Below are 26095 nucleotides of genomic sequence, written 5' to 3' on the forward strand. Positions count from 1 at the left end.
AAGACATTTGAAAGCTGTGATCATGGCCTCTAAGGGCACTAGAAATGAGTAGGTACCCCTGAAACTGCTTCAGCTGGATCTTCCTGCACAGCATCCCTGGTGAACCCGGAAGCAGTGGTGCTCAGAAATTCCGGAGCATCCCTTCATCACACAGGGAATATCCAGATTTGTCCCTGTTTGGGACATCCTTAGAGGATGTTAAGGACCTCCAGGTGATTTCCCTGTTAAACATTTCAGAGATTAGCGACTGGCCTTGCTGAGTTCTTTGTTTGTTCGTTTCTTTGTTTGTTTTTGAGGCATGGTCATACTTTGCTGCCCAGCCTGGTCATAATCCTTTCTCTGTAGCCTCCTGACTGTTAGGATTCCAAGTGTTTCAATTACTTTTCTATAGCTGTGACAAATGCCATAACTTAAACAGCTTATAAAAGGCCTGAACAGTTTTACCAACTGGGGACCAAAGTATTCAAATCGGTGTGCCCACAGGGGACATTCTATTCAGATCAGCACAGCAGGTGTGCAAGGCTACATCTGTCTAACAACTGGCTTTTCTTAGCCTAAGCTAAAGCCAGATTGATTAGAAATCAAGGCACATGTACCCGTGGCAGTTTTTAATGAGGGCTTTGGGGGGGTTAGGAAGCATTCTCCTTTTCCCCCTTCCTTTTTGACATCACAAAGGAGCACCCCACGCTCCTTTCTATTTACTCTGGTTGTACTGGTTTTAGGGTAAGTGAATAATTTATGATAGGATCAATGAATAATGATTGCATTCCGAGGGAACCCAGAAAGATGGAAGAGGCCTCGGGGATCTCTTCCGTGTGGTTTGCTTACTGTCAGTTGTTGCATCCCTGGGAGCCCCTGAACCAGGTAGTGAAAAGCCCTGGTGGCTGAGTCTGAAAGGGGCTTTAGCCTTTAGGAAGATGCAGAACCGATAGTCTATTGCTGTGTCCTGTAATGTGTCACTGCTCCTGAGGAAAACTGCGCGCATGCATCCTTCATCTTTCTTGCGATGAGCTCAGTAAACTGCCCTGTGAGTACAAGCATTAAACAACTTCATTCTACCAGTATGGGTGATTCATTCATTTTCTGAGTCAGCTAGTAGTAATTGAACACCCACCACATCCTGGTGTTGTTTTGTGCAGCAGGAAGCCAAACAGAAAACCCTGCCTGCGTGGCGCTCACATAATCGTGGGGGCAGAAGCAAATAAACTAGGGAAGTACGTGGATTGGTGGGGGGGGGGTGGAAAGTGTGGTGAAGAAGGACAATGTAGGAAAGGGGGACCAGAGATGCCAGCATGGGAGGGAGCTGCCGCTCTAAAGAACGTGGTTAGAGAAGGTTTGAGAGGAATCCCTAAAGGGAAGATGAGATGAGCCCCACAGGAAGTAGGCAGTGGGCTGGCACCTCACAGGGAATCCCATCAGCCACCGAGAGAGCTGGAAATGAGGAGGGGGATGGAGGGGTGTGGATGGGAGAAGTAGATCCCATGTACCTTGGAAGGCTATTTAGAATTTTTAGGCTGGGGACCAACAAGATCTGGTGTTTGTGTTTTGATAGGTCTCTCTGGGAACAGTACGGGAACCAGGGTGGAAGCAGGGAAGTTAGGTTGGGAGGAGACAATCCACTGAGAGTGATGGCAGCCTAAACCTGGGATTGAATGGTAGAAGCCAAGGAAAAGAGTTGACATTTTTGACGTGACTCCGAGGACTTGCGGTCCTACTGGATGGAGTGTGTGAGACAAAAAGACAAAGAGGGGGACACAGATAAAGAATAACGGAGACTCTGGTTTGGAACCTGAGGTGTCGTTGGCTGAAAAGACATTTGCTGAGAAAATGGCGAACGGGAGGGACCTCAGTGACTGTCCGTATAAGCTTTTTTTTTTCCCATCCCACAAGTATTTTTCTTTTGTGTTTGCTTTCAAAATCATGGTCCCTGACCTTTCGCCAACTCTCTTAAACGTTTAAAAGGTATAGCTGGGGTTATTCTGGATAACTTCTGAGGAAGGTGAAGTGTACTTTGAAACCATGTCATGGTGGTTTGGCTAAAACAGTGACGGCAGCGGCAGCAGCAGCAAACCCCACTTCACCATAGATCATTCTAGTAACGAGTCTGGCTTGAGAGGTCAGAGGGATACCGCACTTACACTGATTACACAGTGCTTCAAGATGGTTTCTTTCGCTTTTGCAAAAATGTCCCATAGGCACATGTCACAGTGTCACATGTAGATTTGACATTTACAAGGAGCTGTGCAAAGTCTTGTGAATTAGTTCTTAATGTGCCTACTCCTCTGCAGCAGGCTGGTCCGTTCTCCTCGCTCCCCATTTTAGTCCCTTCTGCTGTAGCTACTTGACAAATGAACATTGTTTGTCATCTAACCCATCTCCTGGTAAACATAAAACATAAAACGAATTAGCTGCATTAGACGTCATTCATTAATGATAAAATTAAATTAAATTTAAAAATCCATTAATGGCATTAAACGTGTTTTTCTAAGCATTCCTAATTGTACATTTACTTTCCCTCTTGTTTTATTATATTAAACACATTTTCTGAATTTACTTTGTATGCATCTATATATCAACTAAAAAGATAATATTTTTCAGTGTCCACCGAATCTACATAAACAGGATGGTTATGCCTGCAATCAAAATCAGGTATGCTGGGCTATAAGATTTCAGTGCAATTTAGAAAGGGTTAGTGTCATTTCCCCTTCCCCACTTTTGGTAAATGTAACTTGGGGAGAAAGTTTACCCAAGTAAATTGCAGTGGGGTGCTGGTTTATATCAGCTTTATTTCCTTCCAGATCATCCATGTCTAACCAGTGACAGCTTGTCCAGACTGAGGGGAAGGGAGAGAATGAAATGCAATGGCTAAGGAAACTAGGAGTCTAATTTGCTGAGTTGTAGCTATCCTTAAATAATTTCAGCCTGTCTATTCAGTTAAAAAAAAAAAGACCATATTTTATGAGCCTTTCCCAAGTCAGCATTAATATCTTCAACAGTCACACATGAGAGTAGCTAAGTCGTTTCAGTACCATTTGCAAATGGCACAGTTTTTTGCTCCACATAAAAGTTTAAGAAATTATCTTACATTTAAAGAGAATTGCTGTGCATGTACCCATAACTTTACGGTTTTAATTGGCAGACTTTCTACTTCTTTGATAACTTTATGTTTCTTATTGCCCACGGTGAAAAGGCTGGAGTTTGGAATGAGACCTTTGTGTGACTCAACCAGAACGGGACCTTGTAGTCAGATAATGGGGACAATGGCCCTGGTGCCTTGAGACTCACAACGTGTGTGTTCTTTCTCTCAGGGTCGCTGCTACAACGGAGAGTGCAAGACAAGAGACAACCAATGCCAGTACATCTGGGGGACAAGTAGGTGGCCAGCACAGTTTCTTTTCCGTGGTTCCCTGCTCTTTCGGTCCGTGGTAGAGATACACAGCATGAAGTGATGGGAAAGAAAAGTCCAGCCAGGGAGGAAAGGAAAGAGATAGTATAGAAGTTAGGCAGACTGCAGTTACTGCCGTTCCCAGCACACCTCAAACAATGCTGCTGATGCAAAGACCACAGAACAGATATCCAAGTGAGAGATCGTCATGGAAACCGAAGCGCCTCCATCATAGCTGCTGTCTGGCCACTTGCATGGTTGCACATCTTACTTTGTACCTTTCTGGTCTACCTTGTGAGAGCAGCAGGTGTGGTTTTGGGTTTTGAGGGTTTTGTTTGGATGTTTTTTTCTTCCTTTTGTTTTGGTTTTGGTTTTCTGGCTATTATTCAAGGTCAGTGATAACATGAAGGAATTTCTTTGGTAGCAGACAGGACCTTGGTAAGGAACTTCAAACACTGCCTGAAAGTTAACACACACGTCTGCTGGCTGAGATTCACTGTGATTCAGAGCTTCAGTTCATGAAGGCTACATAGGAATTGACCCACTTTGCTTTCTGATAACAAAACAAAACAAGAAACACTGATAAAACCAACTTTGAGGAGGAAAGGATTAATTTGGTTTAAATTTGAATATCACACTCTATCGGGAGGAAAATTAGGGCAGAAATTCACAGCAGGAACCTGGAGGAAGGAACTGAGGCAGAGGAGGAGTCAGATGAGAAGTGATGCTTACTTGCTTGCTCCTCAGGAAGGCCTCAGCCTGCCTGGCTGCTTTGTTTGTTTGTTTGTTTTTATCTTTCTTTCTTTTGGTTATATTTTCATTTATTTATTTTGATAAATATATTTACTTGTGTGTTTGAAAAAATTGGGTTTTTTTTTGTTTAGCTATACTATAATTTTTATTTTTTAATTTAATTTTATTTACTTATTCACCTTACATTTCTCTCACTGCCCTCGTCCCGGTCACCCCCTCCCACAATCCTTTCTTCTTCCCCCTCCACTTCTCCCTGAGCGACTTGGGGCCCCGTTGGGTATTCTCCCACTCACCCAGCAGCACTTGCCTAGGAGAGGTACTACCAGCAGTGCCTGTGCCTCCTCTCACCAAGTATTAATCAAGAAAATGCCTCCCACCCCCTGCTTGCTCAGTGGCCTGTCCGATGGAGGCAACTTTTCAATTGAACTTCCTCTTTCCAAGCTGACTCTAGTTTGTGTCAAGCTGATGAACACTACCAGGACAGGAAAGCAGAGAAATGAGACTCACTGGCATGTTAGTTCATGCCTATCATCTCAGCATTTGGGAATCTGAGGCAGGAGGATTACTAGTAGTCATAGGTCAGCTTGTACTACATAATGAGTTCCAGGCCAGGAGGGTCAAAAAAGTGAAGACTCTGTCTCAAAAAGATTTAAAAAGACCCAACAACGTCAGTGGTCTGAAACTTTAAAATTAATCCCTGATTTTAACATAAATAGGCTTATGAAGGCTGGAAAGGTGGCACAGCACAGGTTGCTCTTCCAGAGGACATGGGTTCAACTTCCAGCCTCCACACGATAGCTAATACCTGTCAGTAACTCCATTTTTACAGGAGATCTGATGCCTTCTTCTGGCTTCCTTGGCCACTGCATGCACATGACACACAGCCTCACTTCTAGGCACAACACCCGTAGACATGAAACAGAGTTAAGACTACAGACTTGTTTACTATGTGGTGGCGGCGGGATATGTGTTGCTGCTGGTGATTTTTTTCACTGGTCTCTAAAACCCACCATAAGATCTGGCCAGAGATTTTTCTCATTTCAGACTGTGCTATGCTGGAACTTTTTTTTTGCACCAGCTCACAAAAGCCCCTGAAGTTTGGAAGTTTGATAAGTCAGCAAAGGGCACATTCAGAGCTTGAAATCAGCGCTTACTTGTTTCCACAGTAGGAACAGGCAATCAAGGTTCCTTTTTGTCCTCTTTCTGGGAGGCAGTTGATAGACAGGTTTGTGGCACCCCGCTGAATGTGAGTGGCCCAGAGCACTAAAATGTGTTTTTTTCTCTCCTCCATCTCTGATAGAGGCTGCGGGGTCGGACAAGTTCTGCTATGAAAAGCTGAACACGGAAGGCACGGAGAAGGGCAATTGTGGCAAGGATGGAGACCGGTGGATCCAATGCAGCAAACAGTGAGTGGGTGGGCACCCTGGGGTATAGCAACCACCCCCAGACCAATGCAAACGCACAGGGAACAGAAGTGGGGAGTTGTGGATGCTCAGTGTGTCCCTATATGAACTGTCAAAGGGTTAGCGTGATATGCTCTATTAAAAATAGAAATAAGTAAATTTTAAAAGGAGAGGTAAAGCATAAATAAACTATACTGTTCTGGGTCTTCTTGTACCCGCGACCTGTGAATATTGTCTCCATCTTATTTTGGGGATGTAGCAAAGTAATTGCCACGTCCCAGGGATGCATATCTTCATTGTCATCAGATGACATAAAATAGTCGTGCACTAGGAAACTCTCCTGTAATATATGCTGTCTTCACCAATATGTGATCTTACCAGATTTATAATGTTTATCAAGTCTGGTGGGTAGGGGCTGCTATCTTGGCATGGTTTTAATCTGCATTTCTCAAGCGTCAAGAGGCATTTCCACATTTCTATGCACCATGGGCTGTGGACTTCCGACTTAGCAACTTGACACTTAACTTGTTTGTCGTCATCCTGGATGACTCATTGTTTATTGAGCAGCTAAGCTAGGGTGGAGGTGGAGGTATCCTCATGACAGGTGAGTCATGTAATATCACCAAGGATCCAGACCGCTGCTCGCCTCTGCTTGACTCTGTTGACTTCTAAATTCTTTACTCTTGTGAGCTCATGGTTGCAAGGTGGAGGCAAAAGCTGCACTTTCAAAGGTGGCTCTTCCTCACGTTCATCTTTAGGCAGGCTATACTGCCCTCAACTCTACAGTGGGGAGGATGGATGCACAGGGCAGGGGATGTCAGGAACAGGAGCACACTGCTACTGATTGAGAATATCGCTGGTCTTTATTTCAACAGTGCACACATCACTGCCAGGAGTGAAGCTGTGGTCCTTTAGACAAGGAAATGAGGCTAGTATAACCAAGACAGCCTCTCAGTGCTTGTATTCTGCAATGAAGAGACTACTGAGGAATCTGAGGGCTGGAAACTAGGCTTTATTATAGATTGCTTGCCTAGTGTCTGCAAGGTTCTGCATTTAGTTCCCAGAACTGTAACATGTAAAAGCTAATGTATGCATAGTGGTGTTTTGAGCTGGATTCTTCCTGTCTTCTGCCTTCTAAACCTGTGCAGTGATGTGTTCTGTGGATTCCTGCTTTGCACCAATCTTACCCGAGCTCCCCGTATCGGTCAACTTCAAGGAGAGATCATCCCAACTTCCTTCTACCATCAAGGCCGAGTTATTGACTGCAGGTAACGGATAGAGGTCAGGAGACCTAGTAAAGAACAACCACCACAAGTTTCAAACAAAAATTTGAAAACGTCAAAGATCTGAGATTTTCTAATTCTGTCTTTGTCTTCCATGTAAAGAACGACTTTATAAAGTAGTATTGATTTGCACATTTTAGTTGCCTAAAATCGTAGTGGTTATGAGTAACTGAGACTATTTTCCAAATCACAGTCTTAGGAATAGGGTTATGCTCCAAGTTATAACTCATATACCTGAAGCTCAAAGTTAGAATTGCTCAGGTTTTAGAATGTTTGTAATAATGAAATATGAGAATGGGACCCGAAACTAAACATGGATTTATTTTTTCATTTACACCTTATACACACAGGCCAAAGGAAATTTTATCATTTGTGCATTTATTTTATTGACATATGAACCGTGTGTATTAATTGAAAGACCTTCACAAAAGCATGTGGCCCCTATTAATTACACCCAGCCATCCTTCCACACCCTGGCACATAGTCTCAAATTCCTACTCCTCTCTCTTGTACCATTACATCAACTTTTTAAGGTGTATACATGTGTGAGAGGGTGTGTGGTGTTTATCTTTTGGTATGGAATTTAGTTTACATCTATTTTGGAAATGATAGACTTCGTTCTTCTTTGCAGCTAATACTGTTAAGGTTACACCTTATCTCCTGTATCTATTTCCTTCCATTGATGGCTAGCTATACTGATTCTATAGCCCATCTATTGTAATAATGCCACAGGAAGTATATGGTGGTCCTAGCTGGTATTTAGAAGAACCCCCCACAGTGTTCTCCTAGAGACTGTACTAATTTTGCTTCTACTCACAGGGTATTAAGGCTGTCTTTTTCTTCCAACTCTAGCCAGCATTTGTAATTTTTTTTTAAAATGACAACTGCTTTAAGGGAATTGACATCTTATTGTGATTTGAACTTCAGTGCCCTGAGTCATTTTGCACTTGTCTGTATTTATTGGCCATTTATGTTTCTTCTTCTGAGCAGGGATCTTTTTACCCGGTACTTTTAGGATGCCACATTTTGACTGTGACTGAGGGTTAAGTGGATGTTTCCACTTGTGACATGCTGTGAGTAGTCATAAAGTTTTGGAATTTGAAACATTTCAGAGCTCAGTGTTTTGGCTTAGGGATACTCAACCCATACTCATTTTTTATCCCTGGCTTAAAAAAAAATGTGAGCATTGCAGTGAATCACTATTTAAACACCATGTTGTCTTTTCATAAAACATCCAGTTTAAGCAGTATTTTATGTTGCATGTGTCTGGTTTAGATGACAACCTAAGAAATACCCAGACCCATACAGAAAATAGCTGTTAAATATTTTTATTGATGTTAGCACAACCACCCCCTTTTTTCGTATTCGTTTGTCTGTGAGCACATAGCACATAGACCAGAGGCTTTTGTTTTCAGCCAGGAAGCTGTATTATGTCACAAGTAATTACCATTGCCTTCAGAGTGACTGTGGTTCTGTGGTGGCATTCTCTTGTCCAGAGGCACTGCTGTTAAAACACCTCTGGGATCCTACCACAGAACTGACACAGCGCCTTTATTGTCACTATCCCAGAATTTCAAACCACCTTTTTTATAGGAGCGAATAAATGTTGGAAATTACCCAAGAGTGATTCTGCACAATTTCATGATGTCTTGGTTAGATAACTGCTACTTTTCCATCTTGTTAACTGACGCCAAGATAATTTTAACCAGGCCTTGGAGAGTAAGCCCCTCCTTGGGAAACATCTGTAGTTGTGTATCTAGACCTTTCCTGTCCACAAGTGCTCTCCCAGCATGTGCAACCTTATGTGTCTTTAATAGCCTTCCTGAATTATAAGGCTGTATCACAAACTGCCATGTTGGTAAACATTCAGCAAGACTCTCTGTTAATAGTTACATTCAGTTTCTAATTATCATCCAAATTCTAATTACCCTTAACTTTGAAACAGAAGAAGTAAGCTTTAGTAAAGAAGACCTGGCTTTCTCTTTTCAACTGTAATAGCTTAATCCTTTGAGATAATAATAATAATTTTTAAATAGCTTCCTTCGCTGTTTTCCCTCCCATTCTGTCTCTTTCCCACTAGGCCTTGGAGAATCAACGACACACTTTCTTCTTTGTCTACACAAACACTTTCACCTATCCTTAATATGGAGAACACCCAAAGAGTCTGACTGTCTCCTGCTGACAGTCTTTGCTCCTAATGATGTGTGCTGTTAATGATGACAAGAGGCAGTTTCTCTCTCACACTTTTATTAGAGATAGGCGGGAGGGAGGAATAAGCTCTTGCTAGCTGTTGTTGGACAGTGTGGTGTTCATGTGTATGTGGATCACTGTTGAGGTTTGGTCTTTTGCTCTATATTGTAATGCTAAATCCTGGCCCTGGCTGCCCCCAGGGATGAGGAGATTCTTACATAGACCCAAGTGATACTAACCTTGCCCCCTATGTTAGCCCGGATTGGTGGATAAAGAGGCCTACAACCTGTAGTGGGGCAGAAGAGAGTAGGTGAGGCTTCAATTCCTGGGCTTGGGCTTGGAGGCAGGAGACCATGGGAGGTAAGAAAGGTGGAGGGAGGAGAAGATGGCATGGGTTAGGTGAGTCATGAAAACATGGTCAAGAAGATTGTCCAACTGGAGGTAAAAGCAGCCCAGATAGATCACAGCAAATTATAACTTAGGGTTATCAATAGGAAAGTAGACATTAATATCTTAAAGGGTAGATATCTGCCCAGGTCTGATGCTTAAAAGGCTCATAAACATAAAGGGTTGTGACTTTCCTCTGGGAACTGAATGATCAAAGGTGGGGTAGAGCCCTCAATTGAGATTAAATATTTAATACAACATGTCACTTTCTGCTTTCAGTGGTGCTCACGTAGTTTTAGACGATGACACGGATGTGGGTTATGTAGAAGATGGGACTCCATGCGGCCCCTCCATGATGTGCTTAGATCGAAAGTGCCTACAGATTCAAGCCCTAAATATGAGCAGCTGCCCACTTGACTCCAAGGGTAAAGTTTGCTCAGGCCATGGGGTAAGTAGACATTAGTGTTATGATCTGAGCCTTTGGGACCCTGAGTTCACAGTGACAAGGTAGTCAGACACAGCCACTTCTTACTGGCTGTGGCCACTTTCTGTGCCCTGATTATCACCATATTCTTAGTGCTTTTGTCTGCTAAATAGTCATCTATTGGTTAATTTGTTTATTTCTCATATCATTATTGGTAATGTATATTGACCACTTTCTCCAGATACAACTGGACATCTATGTTAATCAATAGTCTGTAGAAGAATAAGATGAATCTTCTGCCTGTCCTTCCATCCTTTTGAGTATCTGTCTGACTAAGAGGATTTTGTTATGAATAATGAGCTTACGTGATTCTGGAAGCTGTGATGCCCACTGTTTGCTATGCATGCCGTTGGTGTGACCCATTTGGGTCTGTAGACATGAGAATTGGCAGGGTTGATGTTCTGGGAGTGAAAACGATGAAATGAAGTTTCTCAGCTCAGACTCTGCTTATGCTGTTTGTGTGAGTGTGTGTGTGTGGGGGGGGTCTGGAGTTTCCTCATTCAGATGTTACCCAGAACATGAGAAATGATGTTCAAGTGGGCACTCCACAGCCCAGTTAACTTGGCATATGAAATTAGCCTTCATGACATCCTAACAGTTGGAAGAAAATTGATAGGGTTCCTGAGGGACTGTAGACTCTGTGTCAACATTGGTTTATTTATTTATTTTTTTTTTTGATATCACAAAACGACATATGTCATGTTAGTTACTGACCTTCGTCTCAGATCACACTGAGTGGATCTCCACAGGAGAGTGGATCACAGAGGACATGAATACTTCTAAAGATGTGCGGGAAGATGTACAGATAAACTTAGACTGTTTCAAGCCCCCATCTAAGATGCTCTCTGTATTCAAACCTGTGTGTAGCTTTAATTCTGTGACCAAGCATTTGAGAATGTTACCTTTCCCGGAAAAGGCCAAGTTTAATAGCAGTAATTTTATGTAATCTATGTAATGTAATTTAGATTGGTCTCAGCAAAATGAATGCATTCCAAAACTTATACAGACTTCAGAAATTAGAAAAATGGACACAAAGAAAAGTGAAATAAAAAAGGAAGATGCTGGGCTGCAGGTAGAAGGAGCTCAACACAGAGAGAAACACTGAGGAGGGCAAGGCAGACAGAACCAGGAAGCTTCTCTCCTGGCGATGCTTGGTTAAAACACAAACTCACAGGGAGACCGGGTAGCTTGATGCTTGTTGACATCACAAAATATCCAACAGAAGTAGCTCAAGAGGAGAGGGTGGCTTGGCTCATGGTTCAGTCCAGCAGGATGGGGGTTGGTACGGCATCCAGGAAGTTATCCCTCGTATTTGTCAGAGCCGGAAGCAAAGGCAGGGACCACAGGTGCTTAGCTACCTCCTCCATTTTTTAGGGACCCATTTTTTAGGGACCCACACTCAGGTGGGATCTTTCTCCTGCAGGTGATCCTTTGGAAACACACTCAGACCCTCCTCCCTAAGGTGTGCCTTATGCATGCCCTTTGGGTATTTATTAATCCCAAGAAGATGACATTGAAGTCAGCCATCCTATCTGGTGATTTAAGAGCATGGATTCAGGCACCGGATAGAGTTTTGGATTTAGATCCTGGCCCTGCTTCTTAATGTCTTAATGACTCTGAGTGGATATTTAAGTTCTCTCAGCCCTGAGCTGACAGTGTGTAGAGCGAGTGAGAGGCTCTGGGTGACATTTTTAGCAAAGGATATGTAATGAGTGTGCAGCACAATTTCTATGCAAAATAAAACCACCAGCTTCTTAAGCATTTAGTCGCTGCTCTAGAAATATAAAAACATAAAAGCTCTGTGCTGTTTTTCCTGGACCCATCAAGTTTTTCACCATTTTTTTTGTTAAAGTAAAGTTCGGTCTTATTAATTATAACCATATGTCACAGCATCTCAGATTTAAAAGCATTGGCATTTGACGTTATCATTTCTAACGATAAAAAGGAGACACCTTTCTCTCTAGTTTGCGGAGTGTTTTATTTGATTCATGTGAATTGCAAGTCCCTGCTGTTTGCTGCTTGGTGGAGGGTGCCAGCCTGCTGACTGGGAAAGAATGGCTCTGTAGAGGTGGGAGGGCTGGGGAGTGCTTACTAGGCAGGCAGAGTGGCTAGATCAGCCTGTTAGTGATTGTGCCTCTTGGTCTTTTAGCTTGAGGATTGCTCTGGGACCACTCCCTCTCTTCTCTGGTGCTGTGTTTTTGTTTTTTGTTTTTTTTTTTTTTTTTTTTTTTTTTGAGTCCCATGTCTGATAGCTTACTGTATTAAACATTCATAACTGTTCCTAGAAACATTTGCTTCAGGGGAAAAATAAACCTATCTCATTGGACTTTTATATATCTAAATATATCTAGTATTGTGAATAATACGGTTTTAAAAAGCTTTCTTCATCTTAATCAAATTTTCCATAATTACTAGACATATATTCAATAATTTGAGCCGTGAACCTGGTCCTCAAAGCCATGGGAATGTTGTGGAAACCTAAGTGATGTTGAAAGATCCGTCCATACAGGATCTGCTTAGATGATGCTTGTCCTCGGTGGTCCCCATTACTGTCTCTCTCTCTCCTCTGCAGGTGTGTAGCAACGAAGCCACCTGCATCTGTGACTTCACTTGGGCAGGCACAGACTGCAGCATCCGGGATCCAGTTCGGAACCCCAACCCCCCAAAGGATGAAGGACCTAAGGGTTTGTACGATTCCGGTTTTAGATTATTGCAGACTGTATCCCAGTCTCCCACTGCGACAGTGATACACTTCCGTGGCTTTGGAAGGAGACACACAGGAATGTATCCTTTGGCCATGAAGATACACAGTCCTGTGTGTGTCGTATTTTCAAAGCATATTTAAATTACCTCTTAGCTTGGAGCTGAATGAAGAAAAGTAAATATACTGGCTTTCTTTAATCCAGTTTCTTCTCTGCCCTTTAAGCCCTACATGTTCCCCAAAAGCCAATTATTTCATAATTCATATAAACTGTTCCATTTTCAAACAGGTACAGTCTTTGGGGCTGACATGAGACTTTTTTCACTCCTCCAGGGGAAATTTGTAGTCTTTTTTTTTTTTTTTTTTGCCCCGTTCTAACAAATTCTTTTGATTCGGTAAAGGAATCAGTTCTTCAGATAGCTTTAATTTTTCAAAGGAAACGTAAAAGGTCTGAAGCTTTGTTCTAAGCAGCTGCCAAGAGAAGAGAGAGAGATTAGAATTTAGCATAATGAGTCTGTGGCAGTTCCTAGTCACCATGTGATATTGAAGATGAGAATGCTCAGGCCCGAGGTCAGGTGACATGCCTGTTACCTAGGCAACCAGAGGCCAACCTGGGAGCAGGCTCAGCTTCTATTGCATCATTTTACAGCCTTGCCTATGTAAAAGTGAATATGACAGTCATTTTCTCATTACTCTCCCCTCCCTCACCCCCTCAGTTGATTCCCAAAGATCATGAAAAGCTGTCAGTTACAATAGGCTTTATGTAGCATCTAAGTCTCCAGTTCCCAGAAACAAACTATCGCTAGTACCAATTCTGACCATGGCACTGTACCTCAGCTTCTTTTTATATGGTACTACTAATAGTATCCTAGAAGTTAACTGCCACAATGTTTTCTTAAACACATAGGACTAGTGTCGAGTTGATCAAGCTTGCTTTGGATGAGACATTTAAACTCTGACCTTTTTTAGTGTGGTCTGTATGGAAGTGCACGACCCTCAGAGCAGATTAAGCTTCCTAGACTACCGTTCCTAGAGACGTAGTCTGGTTTGTATGAGTGTGAGTTGTTCCATAACAGTGGGTGTGTTAAAACACACTTCATTCCTTTGCTTAATATGCCTGGGATATTAAAATTCTATAAGAATAATTATTACACCCTCACAGTCTATTTCTGTTTTCCCTCTGTTTCTAAAAAGAAATCCACTCCACTCCACATTCAGGCTTTGTTACTTTAAAACCAGAACAAAACATTCTTGGGTCCACCTTCAGATGTTAGATTTGGAGGTTTGGGCTCTGACAAGAGAAATGAGGCTCCTTCTTCAAACCCTCTGCACAGCACTACTGTGTTTTCCAAAGATACCTCGGTGCTGTTTGCTTCTGTGACACATGGGCGTGCTTGTACGCTGACTGACGGAGCAGATTTACATTCTCCTGCTTGGTAGGTGGGATGGGGCTCCGTGAGCTGTTCCTGTCTGCCATTTCTTCACCTGCTCGTTTACCAAGGAAAGTCAAGCTCAGTGCTGTGAAGCACACAGCTGCACTCTAGAGAAGAGAGTGCTTATGGCTGCTTTTTGGTTTGACTTGCTCTCACTTTATGAGGCAGCCATGTTCGTTATAGTTAAGATATTTCCCCATTTTTTTGGTAATTCAAATCATACATGCTATTATGAAAAAAAATAAAAAAGAAAGGTGGTGCCTAACTACAGCCCTTTGGAGCGAGACCACGTTGGTAAGGGTAGAGTATACAGATCCCTTTCTATTGTGTTGAAGGTGTCATAAATGGACCTATTTATTTTGAGTATTTTGAAAATTACATCCCAGATGAATATATAGATGTAGGTAGAGACTTAACATGAATATTGTGTAGTCATCAACTTGCTAAAGTTGACTATGGTAGACACACAGTACAGAAGTTAGGTTAGTGATGTGAGACCAGAAACCATGGGTAGTTGAGAGAAAAGATCTTTAAATGTGCAAACACTGTGGATGAGGGTTTCTTCCCTCCATCCCTCCCTCTTCCCTCTCTCCCTCTTTCCCTCCCTCCCTACCTACCTCTCTCTTTCCCTCCTCCCTCCCTCTTTCCCTCCCTCCCTCCCTCCCTCCCTCTTTCCCTCCCTCCCACCTCCCTCCCTCTTTCCCTCTCTCCCTCCCTCCCTCTTTCCCTCCCTCCCTCCCTCCCTCTTTCCCTCCCTCCCTCCCTCCCTCTTTCCCTCCCTCCCTCCCTCCCTACCTCTCTCTTTCCCTCCCTCCCTCCCTCTTTCCCTCCCTCTCTCTCTCTCTCTTTCCCTCCCTCCCTCCTCCCTCCCTCTTTCCCTCTCTCCCTCCCTCCCTCTTTCCCTCCCTCCCTCCCTCCTTCTTTCCCTCTCTCCCTCCCTCCCTCTTTCCCTCTCTCTTTCCCTCCCTCCCTCCCTCCCTCCCTCTTTCCCTCCCTCCCTCCCTCCCTACCTCTCTCTTTCCCTTTCTCCCTCCCTCTTTCCCTCCCTCTCTCCCTCCCTCTTTCCCTCCCTCCCTCTCTCCCTACCTCTCTCTTTCCCTCTTTCCCTCCCTCTCTCCCTCCCTCTTTCCCTCCCTCCCTCCCTCCCTCCCTACCTCTCTCTTTCCCTCCCTCCCTCCCTCTTTCCCTCCCTCTCTCTTTCCCTCCCTCTCTCCCTCCCTCCCCTCTCCATGCCTTCCTTCTTTCTGCTTCTCTTATCTTCTACTTAACCCCCTTTGGCTCTCAGTTGAACCCAGGGCCTCATGAATACTTGGCAAGTTCTATCACAGAACTGTATTTCCAGCCCTCTGGAGGATTTTCAAAAAACTATTTGGTATTTGAAAATCATCATCCACCCCTATGTTGCCATTAGTTCTATATTTGAAAACCTTCTGAGTTCTTCTCTCAAGTCCTTTATATTGACATCACTGAAAGGAATTATTTTCCTTTATTATGCAAGGATAGAATATCCTCCATTTCTGTTCAAAAGAATTTCTGGGGGTCAAGGAGATGGCTCTGTGGGAAAAGCGCTTGTATGAAGATGTGAGCTCTAGTCTAGAGCACTTATGGTGAGCTCCAGGTTCAGTGAGAGCCCCTGCCTCGAAATTAAGGTGGAGAGTGACTGAGAGAAATGCCTGATGCAAACCTCTGGTCTACACACACTTGTGTGCACATACCCATGTTTGCATGTGCACACACATATAGACAGAAACACACACACACACATGCAGAGAGAGAGGAGAGAGACTGCCATTTATTTTTCATTAATTTGTATCCACTTTGCTCAGTGCATATTGTGAGCTGTGATGGAGTTTTGCTGTCCATCATGCCGTCACTGTAACAAGAGCAAAGACAAGAAAGTGGGTTATATCACTTACACTGACTTGTGTGGGCAGGCCTAGAATGCCTAGGAAGGTTGGACCAGCCCCTTTAATGAGGACCATAGCCATCAAATTAGAGATAGAAAGGACCTTGAAGGCAATTGGTCCAGATCCGCTGTTTTACAAATGGGAAAACTAATTATCGGTGTTAAGAGCTAATTAAATAAAATGTGATCACACGAGCTTAACCCCGGTGTCTTTTCTGCTGCTGCCTCATTTAAAGCAGAATGCCAAGTCCTTCTGCTAGTTCTTTGTGTATAAGGAAGAGAAGGAATGGTGGCCCAGCAGTGATTAAGCCCATTAGAGGATCAATGATTTACCAGCAGTACTTAATATGACTCTGAAGAAATGAAGTATATCATTAGATTTTAGAGCTTTGAAAACAGTGACTTTAAATGTTTATAATACACCAGATATTATTTATTGTAGCCTTTGCATATAGCCTTGAGAGGACTAGATATGACAAAGCCTTGATTTTATAGTTCTGATCACTAAATGATTCTTATATGTGAGTATGAAATATTATGTATGTCAGGCATTTTTTAGTTAGCCACAGACTCACAAAAGATTAAGAATATTATTAAGAATATTATCATATTCTACAATATTTTAGTGCCTATTTATGTAATAGCATGAATTGCAGTGTTTGCCCCCACCCTCCTTTTTTGAGACAGAATTTTGTTAAGTAGTTCTGCCTGGTTTCAAACCCACAATCCTCCTGCCTGGGCCTCCCAGCTGCTGGTATTAAAAGTGTATGCCATCATATTTAGCTGAAATATTGTACTGAAGAATTAGTTAGCTTGCTTTGGCTCTTGATGGGTAGCCCTTCCAGACCAGCTCAAGAGATCACTGGATTTGCAAATGAAAGACACACATTCACCAGCTTAATTTTGATATCAATGCCTGGGCACTTCTAAAACTCCCAGCAGCCCGGAAACACTCTTGGGGGGTATTCCTGATTTAATGCCTCCTAAATCCACATTTTATCTTTGTTTTCCTGGCTCCTCTGGGCCACCCCCTATCTTCCCAAGAAGCTTCCAGGGGCCACTTTCCTTCTTGGGCCTGCATTTCCGCCATCACTCCTTCCTGTTCCTTCCCCGTGTGCGGTCCTACCCCTTCTCCTGGCCGCCCTTTCTTCCTCCTTTCTTCCCTGGGAATCTAGAATCCTGCCTCTTTCATCTTACCCATCCACTAGCCATCGGCTCTTTAATGATCAATTGAAAGCCAGTTGGGGACAGGGACCTTCAGGGTTTGGACACACAGATTCCTAATTTTGGGCACCAAACTAAGAGAAAGCATTAGAACCAACTTCCAACAAAATAATATTTGTCATGAAATAATTTATTGCATATCCTTCCAGACATGCCTTCCAATATATTAAAACCGAATTATTTTTATTACGTGGAAAGGGAGAAGTAGGTATGAATTTATGTCTAGCACACTGAAATTTCAAGCTAGATAAGATACTTTTATAATATTGGCACTATGCTGTAAAATAAAGGGATTTATTAAGTGTTTGTTTCTAACCTGCAGTTTAGTAAAGCAACTCCCTATAGGAAGAACTGTGGCCTTTGAAGTGCCAAGCAATGGAGGCATTTAGAGCTGACCCACCCATTCCCACACAGGAGGCACACTGTGTCCTTCTGGTTTGGAAACTCTAAGGAGCATTCACTTTCAAAAAGAGCACTGTTCTTTCAATGTGTGAAGTCTAACTTACCTGTGCAGGAATTCTACATGCAAAATGAAGACTTTTTTTTTTTTTTCAAAAAAAGGAGAACATTTATAGTTTGCATCTTATTATTATACTCTTACCAAATGTCTCTTTTCAAAGATAAGGACGGGTAAATCTAGAGAAGAGGAAGCAGGATTGTAAACAATAAATACACACATGTGCACGTGCGCACACACACACAAAGGTACCGAGGTAATGGCCATGATCTGTGGCCCCAGTGTAAAGAAGGGTAAGTGTGTCAGACAGCGAGGGGGCAGTGTCAAGCTTCCAAAACCAGGATAGTGTTTATCAGCTGTGAGCCTGGCAGTGCCGTGATCGGGGCGATAAGAGAAAATTAAGATAAGTCTCTGTGCGTACAAGAAAGCCTGGGAGTAGAAGAGGGGTTTGCAGGCAATGACTGCATATGAGTGAGAATTAACGGACAAAGGCAGTTCCGCTATAACTCGACAACTGCGCAAGTAAAGCTACACCACGAACTTCCAAAGGCCCAAGGGAAAAAAAATTCAAACTTTTCATCTGGGCTGCGTTCACAAATTTGTCCCCTGTATAATGATGCTCACCCGAGGGTCACTCAATCAGTCCCTGCCAATCAGGCCGCGTCTGAAATTAAGATATTTAATTAAGAGATAAAACCCTGTTCGGGATCATAGCAAGGGACCTGTCCAGCGATCTTTTCGTGTTTTTCCAGCGTGCCTGAGCTGGCCCCGTGATGGGGAGCGTTCACGAGATGAATTCTGAGAAAGCTGTTCCCCACCTCGGCTCATTTGCTTTATGTTAAGAGCACTTATCTGTTAAGAATCTGAAGATAATTATTCTTTCTCAGTGCTGATTAAGGCTCATCATCTGCCTGCCTGGAATACGTGCTTGAAGCATCTGCAGAATTTTTTTTTTTCCTTCTTTCCTGATCTGGTTTCTAATACGTGCGCAGTGGGCCACCTAGTCCTCCCGCTTCAACAGTAAGGGATTATGTAACAAACGTAGACAAGTTTGCAATATCGTTATCTACCTTTCGTGTGGTAGTTATAGTTTTTTAAATTAACAGATATTAAGTTAGCACCACATGGGAGAGCAAGAAAATGTTTTCCTCTAACCAAATGAGATCTACCTCATGTGAGAGTTAAAGGGAATGGTGATGGACTGGTGTGTTTAGGCTCTGAGAACCACTGCTGAAAAATTAAGCCCCTTTCCACCCCCAAAAGTTATGAACTAATGTATTTGTTAATTTAGCATCCTGGAAGCAGCGGTTTTATTTTTAAAAACAAGTCAAGTTTTATGTTTGGAATCCCTTTCCTTCCTAGTCTTTGTCTCTAGGGTTTGGAAATTTGAGATGTAGTTTGAGTCATTTTGAATGACAATGTGGGCTTCACGCCCTGGGACCGCCACCTGTTTGGCCCCTCCTGTGCTTCACTAGGCTTTCTCTGTTTCATGTTGTGTCTCCATCTTTTTATTTTTAAAAAGCTACCTCAGCTAGTATTTAGTTAATAGCCCTTAGACTCTCACTTATATTATTTACCTTGTGATAAAATGAAGTATTTGTGAAATTGCTAAGCAGGCTTAGAGATCTAGGATCCTCTCCCCTTGTGGGGCAATATCCTACTAACTGGTCCATGATTGCAGTAGGAAGTCTTAAACAATTGTGACCATGAGTCTCAGTTCTTGGTCACAGTCCCCTGTGTTCACAGAATACAGTCTGGGTGGTACAGTCCTGTTGACTCGAAACCGTTCTCATCGGGAATGTCAATAGCATCCAATACCCTCAGTTCACGTAGAAACAAGGGATAAAATGTCTGAGCTGGTTCCCTTTTACACAGACATGACTGACGCTGAGTAACATGCTCTCCTCTAACTTTGGGTAACCCATGTGGAGAACATGTTGGGGATCTCTGCCTGTTCCAGGTCTATCTCCCAACATTGGGAAGCTTCACACAGAAGTGAGGGTGCCCAGCTATAGAGTGTCTCTGCTCTGCTCAGAAGAGCTTGGTGGTCTGAGGCAGCCTCTGCTGTCTTCAGAGACCCTCTCTTCCTCCCAGCACACACACGGTTACACACTGGAATCTATAGTCCAGTAACTAAATGTCCACTCCCTAAGACAGAAGTCCAAACCTTGCAGTAATTCAAAATATACTGTCCAATAACTTCCCAGGTAAATTACAAAGAATTTTAAAGCTACTCTATTGGGTGTTTATGAATTTTCAAAAAATTGAATAATGATCTATTCCCCCATTTAAATGATGTTAAGCATGTTTTGCAGTTTGAAAAATTTATAAAGCATGCATCAATGGTTGGTTTATAATTAAAACATAAATTTGCTATAATGCAATTGAAGATTTACCTCATACTGCTCAAAGCTATAATTCGGAATGGATTACTTATGAGCCTAAAAGTATTTATAAGAGATTGTGTTTTAAGGTAGAACATGTAGAGTTTGAAGATTAAAAATCATTTTCGTATATTCGCTGATGCATGCCCATCTCAGTCTCAAACTTCTGAGTGAAGATATCCAAACTTAGCCAACTTTCAAAGCATTTCCTGGAGAGACTGTTTTGTACAATAGTGAAACCAGTGTGTGATTTTCTCTGCTTTTTAAAAAAAATCTCCGTTTTTCCCTCCACACAGTGAACATGGCCACAAGCAGGCTCATAGGGGCCGTGGCTGGCACCGTTCTGGCCCTGGGGGTGATTTTTGGAGGCACAGGGTGGGGCATAGAGTAAGCATCCTCCTGAGTGTCTGCGTGTCTCTCTGTGGTGTGTGAGGTGACTCTGGCCTGGACTTGACCCTTCCATCTTTGTCTTGTTGATCGTTTCACATGTTGGTGTCATCTGTGGTGTGATTTGGATGTACTGTGTCTTGTGACCTGTGATGTTTCTTGTGTACCATAGAACCTTCTCCTGTCTGGAACAATGTGGGGCATAGAACAGTGCTGGGTGCATATTCACAATGAAGGCAAGAGCCCAAGGCTCCCTTTGCTCTCCTGCTTGCAAGACTTTCAAAGTTCAGACATTATTATTATTACTACTCCTACTACTACTACTACTACTACTACTACTACTACTACTACTACTACTACTACTACTACTACTATTAATTGGCAAAATGCTTTTAAGTGAGTGTTTTAAAGAAGCTTTTAAGGATTTTACTTGCTACTCAAATAAATCCATCTGTACAATTGGGAATACCAAAAACTCTCACACCTTTTAAAGGCACTGAGAATGATAATGTGCCAACTATCTGAGGACATCAAGGAAGACGGATAATTACTTCCCCTTTTTTGTTATAAAATTGGTTTAGGGTTTAGCTTTGAAGTATTCATACACATTGGAGCAAGGGACATTAAACATGAAAATATACTAAGTTCAAACTTGCACGATCTTATTCAACAGCTGCAGTTCACCTGGTGGTTTGTCTTTAAAGTATCCATCGTCTGAACCGGTGCGTTATGGTCACCTGCCCGTTAGATTTCCCGGAAACGCAACTCTCCCGAGGCTCTGGCCGCCTCCCTCTGCCCTCCATCCTCGCCCTCTGGGTAGCTGAGATTGCTCTGCACAGACTAGCTCATCAGGAAGCATTTTCTTCCTTAGCGCCCAGAGAGCATTTATGCACACGTGGCAGAGATCACCCTTCACACCCTGTGTTCTGTTTACTGGGGTTCTACTGACACTTCATAGTAGCGAAAAACACAAATACAAATAAAAATCCAGCGTCTCAGGGACACACCAGCTATCCTTCACCTAGCCCATTGAATGAGCATGTCCTCAGTTTCCCTAGTTGGGGACACACACATCTGCCCTTCTTACATACCTTAGTCAGGCAACTTGGGCACCAAGATAGCCGTAAGAAGGGAGCAGGCGTGTGTGTTACACATGAAGCTATTCTACTATAGCTGCAAGGCCTTGCCAATCTTTTTTAAAAAGGTTTTGAGACACAGTCTCACTCTATGGCTTATGTTCATCTAGAACTTAACTGGGTAGCCTAGGCTGGCCTTGATCTTGCAGCAATCCCCCTGCCTCAGATTTCTAAATGCTGGGATTATGGCATGAGCACTCATAGCCAACGTAGCCTTGTTATGCTCTTAACTCCGGTTCCCTTAGTTACCGTGAAACATCTTAGATCAGGAGGAGGAGCCCCAGGAAAGAGCTTGTGTTTCTCCTTTACCTGTAAGAAGATGAACATGTTACCATGCTAAAATGTTTGACTACCAGAACGTGGTCTTGCAAGTTGCATTTTGTGACTGTTGGCCAGATGTTCCTATCCCAGGGCCAAAATCTAGACATATATTCATGTGAGATTCTTCTCAGGGGAAAGACAGCTTTTGAAAGATTGTCTCAAATATATCTTTTATGTTACATAGTGGCTATAGTTTCAGTGCCTTCAGATAGAGTGGAAGCCATGAAATTTGCTCATTCATCCAGTCTTAGAGATGGACAGGATCAATAAAAATCTTAATTGTAAGCAGTCCTGTTACCTTTGTTCCCATCCATCCTTTCCAGTGTGGCTGGTATGTTTCTATTTATGCTTGTGACAGGTAAGTGTCTAAGTATATGCTTTTTTAAAAAAACAAAAATAAGACTTGGTGTTCTTGTTTCATGAAAATTTTCTCTATGTTATTAACTTTTCCCCCTTGGAGTTTCATTTATTTGCAATTGATATATAATGAGTTTTTAGAAAACAGTATTATATAGGACAACATAGTTGTAATACTTCTTGGTTTAACTGACAGTGTGACATTCACATAACCAAGAAGGTTTCCATGGACAGAATGAAATTTTAAATTCTAATATATAGTTTATTGAACACCAGGGATTACTTTTCATGGATTCTGCATTGAGTCAGATCCCAACCTCTTCTGAACCAACAAAGTAAATCTGCTCAAGTGTGGGTGCAATACATGGCACTATGAACATAGTTTTTGAATGTTTTCTCCAAATGTCACTGTAGAGAGATGGAGACAAAATACATGTGGAGTAGAATGAAGTTCTGTCAGAGCCATCATCCACAAGTTTCCTATGAAGAGTGGGATGTAAATTCAGTCATTCCCAAACTCCCTATAAAGGGTGGGTGCAAATAGTTTTTTGTCTTCCAAGCTATGAGGTATCTATCACATTTTCTCAGTAGTGCTGTCAAAACAGCTATAGTCAGTATATATGCAAAGGGTCATGGCTGTGTTGCAGTAAAAATGTCTTTACCCAAAGGGAGAGTGAGGCCTGGTGTGGCCTGTGGGCTCCAGTGTTCTAACCCTTGGCTTAAAGAACAAATCTTGAAGTCAGCCAAGTCCATGTTTGGATCTTGTTTTTGTTACATATTAACTTCATAACTGTCTGGCCCTTCATCTCTGTGGTCCAAATTCCTACCCCGAGTGTTCCTTTGTCAGGAGGATTAGATGCGATGACGTGTGAAATGGAGTGGATGCTCACTCTACAGTCTCTAAAAGCGTTTGTCCTTCTCACCGATGCTGCTTATTGTCCTTGGTGTATCCCCAAGGGCCTGAGATTCGTGCTCTGTAGACCTTCTGTGATTTGGGAGCCAGACAAGACCCTCCATCCTGGGGCTCCACCACCTTCTGCTCGCTCACCTAGACTTCTGGTGCTGTGTGGCTTCTAAGCAAAACCGTCCCCGCTCAGCTGTAGAGATGTGAGGAGAAAAGAGATTATCCTGCTCAGCAAAGAATGAATGTCTGTACAAAAAAACAAGAGGTTTTTAGGAAAACCAGCCAAATGGGCTACGTTGTGATTTATAGGCAAGTCTATGTAGTTGGCACTTAAGGTATTTGATTATTAGCAGGCGCTGCTAAGCATGTGCATCATAAATCCTGGAGGATGTGAAACTTCCTCTTTCATCTTAACTATGTGTAACTGTCTTGGTTTTTAAAGGCCAAATGAAGAAGAAGACTGGAGTTATTGTAATTCGTTACCACCTTTTAACAATGGTGGTCTCTTCACATTATCACTCCTGACATCCCCTCCCCTTAGATATAGTTTACCAGGTCTCAAGTGTCTCCCGGTTAGCAATGAAATTTTAAAGATATATATCTCTAGGTGGAATGTAAAGAATCCTTTCTTCCCCATCTGCTATAAATTGCTCCTATAAATTTAAGGTCTCCTATATCTGCAAGCTCGTTTTGGGGGGCTTAACACTAAAGAAATATCTGAGAAAAAAAAAAGAGTTTCAAAGCCAGGTTTCCAGTGATCGATATTCGCACTGCCTCTCAGTACAGAGCAAACAACATTGAGAGTGTCAGATGGAGGGACACCGTCATGGGCTCTTATCTTATGGGTTCAGCAGCAGATGGGGCCGGTGCTAATGGAGCCCCCGTTCTTTATTTGCACAAACCTGTTTGATTTATGACGCGGGTGGAGAGGAGAAAGAGACAAAACACATTTATGAAAGCAAGCAGGGCTGATTTGTTTCAAGGTTGGAGGAAAGATTAGCCGAACTGAGTTTTTATATCAGTGGGAAAGAAAGGACAGCCTTAAAGGTAATAATCCAACCAATTACAGAAGGAAGTGTCCGACCTGAGATTAAGCTAGGACAAAAAAGCATCAGGGGCCTTGCACAGCAGGGTTTTGCTCTCTGAAGCTGCTTACCTGCTTACAAAAGTAGTTGGCTCACATGACTTTCTTCCCATGATCCTCTGTCACAGGTCCTAGCGCCACCAATCTCATAATAGGCTCCATCGCTGGTGCCATCCTGGTAGCAGCTATTGTCCTTGGGGGCACAGGCTGGGGATTTAAGTAAGCAATGCCGCATGTCTTCTCCTCCTCTGTGGCTCGGGCACCTCTCTTTTCTGCTTACGTAACCTGGTTTTGAGTTCCTGCTACTAGACTTGGGTGTTGGTGATACCACCGCAAACAAAAAAATAATACGCGCTTTTACTCAGAAGTGGGTTAGAGACAGAGGAGCTGGAGATTCAAACGCCATCTGCAGGCAAGCAGAGAAGTACAACCTCAGGAAGGAATTCACTTTCATCTGAAGTCCTAGAAGACATTCTAGCTTGTGGGAGCAAGCTTCCTGGGGCGCTCTCAAGTGCACTTAGGTGACTAAGCAAACATGTTGAAAATAAATACACTTGAGTTCATCATTGTTTCTGCTGAACCCTGGTTTACAGTCCATTGCGGTTTTCTGTAACCTCAGCACATAACCATCGTTTCTTACGTGTAACTTTGTGATTTGAAACCTTCATTTTTTTTTTTTTTTTTTTACTTAAAAATAATTTAACTGAAAGCAATGGCTTTGTGGCATTTAATGTAACATTGACATAAATAACTGGCCTGCTGTGCTTTCATGATGACTTTTATTTGGGATTGCATATTGATTCTTAAGATTGCTAAAGTAGACTATACTGGATACTGTAGATAAACCTCCTGTGTTTAAAGTTTTTAAACCCAAGTTCTCTAGTTTGGATATTTTGTACCTCTGATTCATTGGAGGATCACTTTCAAGCATTTTGGGCCCTGGTTCCTTGATTTTTAATATTTATAGATAAGCCTTCCTCTGTAATGTATTCTTTTCACAAACTAAGTATGTTTTTATCCAGATTGATTGGATGAATTTAAGTGGGAAATAAAGCCTGCAGTCAAACCAAAATGCCCCCCTACCCCCACCTCATCCCCTTCCATTTAGCCACTCAATGGAGAAAGCTTTGTCCTAAACAAACAGTGTGATGGCCTTCATTAAAGCCAGTTAAAATGTTATTATTAAAAGGTGATTATGAAAGAACAAAACAAGATATAATCTAAATAAATGAACATTTTTTGCTAACTTGTTCTGGTGTTAGGATTTAATGAGTAAGCCCGTAGCATTTTGAAAAGCTTCTAATTGGAAACATGTATCAAACGGCGCTTGTTTTTTACATAGCTGTCTGTAAAATTGGACTTGTTTAGTGAAATAGTAATTTGGGCATCCACATTCTTTCAGAAACACACACACGCTAAACAGGCACCTGGTGTTTGGATTTCTCCTCGTTTGACAGAGGTTTTGTCCAGTCTGGTGCACATAAGGAAACAGCTCAGAAGCTGTATGTTTTTGTTTTGGGTTTTCCTCAATCCAGAAGAAAACTTTTCTTAGCGTCCTACTACTGTGAAAAAGGCTCCGTGTACTACAGAAAGTCGCTACTCTATTTAGAATGCTTCCTTTTAAAAAAAAAAAAAAAAGTTAATGTACCTCCAGAAAAAGAAATCTGGCTCACTCCTTGGCACATAGCTCCTTAGCATTAAGAAACGTTCATCTCAAATGCCCAAGAAACCGTCTCCTGAGCGCCATTGCCACGCAGGGCAGATGCACCATTTCTTTGTTCTCTGGGAGAGCACACTGTTCTGTAGCAGGACCTCGAAACAGCAGCCTGGCTAGCTCTCAGCTTGAACTGCATGTTTTGGGGGAGAAGCCTTTAATCACTGTGTGGATGAGTGGATTAGGCTCTGTGCAGATGATT

General features: G+C 42.5%; 1 protein-coding gene across 2 annotated transcripts in view; it reads left to right on the plus strand.

Annotated features, from left to right (window-relative positions):
* The window catches only part of ADAM23 (ADAM metallopeptidase domain 23), a gene marked incomplete at its 5' end in the record, with an annotated part of 135807 nt that overhangs the window by 103757 nt on the left and 5955 nt on the right, over positions 1-26095 (plus strand). The window contains 7 exons of one of the 2 annotated variants that reach the window (XM_080933339.1): positions 2599-2649; positions 3309-3372; positions 5439-5544; positions 6690-6809; positions 9681-9849; positions 12458-12569; positions 20287-20377. In XM_080933339.1, coding sequence (XP_080789465.1) covers positions 2599-2649; positions 3309-3372; positions 5439-5544; positions 6690-6809; positions 9681-9849; positions 12458-12569; positions 20287-20377 — 713 coding nt within the window. Of the gene's footprint in view, positions 1-2598; positions 2650-3308; positions 3373-5438; positions 5545-6689; positions 6810-9680; positions 9850-12457; positions 12570-20286; positions 20378-24307; positions 24399-26095 lie in introns of both variants that reach the window. The other variant, XM_080933340.1, reaches the window with a different exon arrangement.

This window comes from Micromys minutus (assembly GCF_963924665.1).
Source record: "Micromys minutus genome assembly, chromosome: 19".
Lineage (NCBI taxonomy): Eukaryota > Metazoa > Chordata > Mammalia > Rodentia > Muridae > Micromys > Micromys minutus.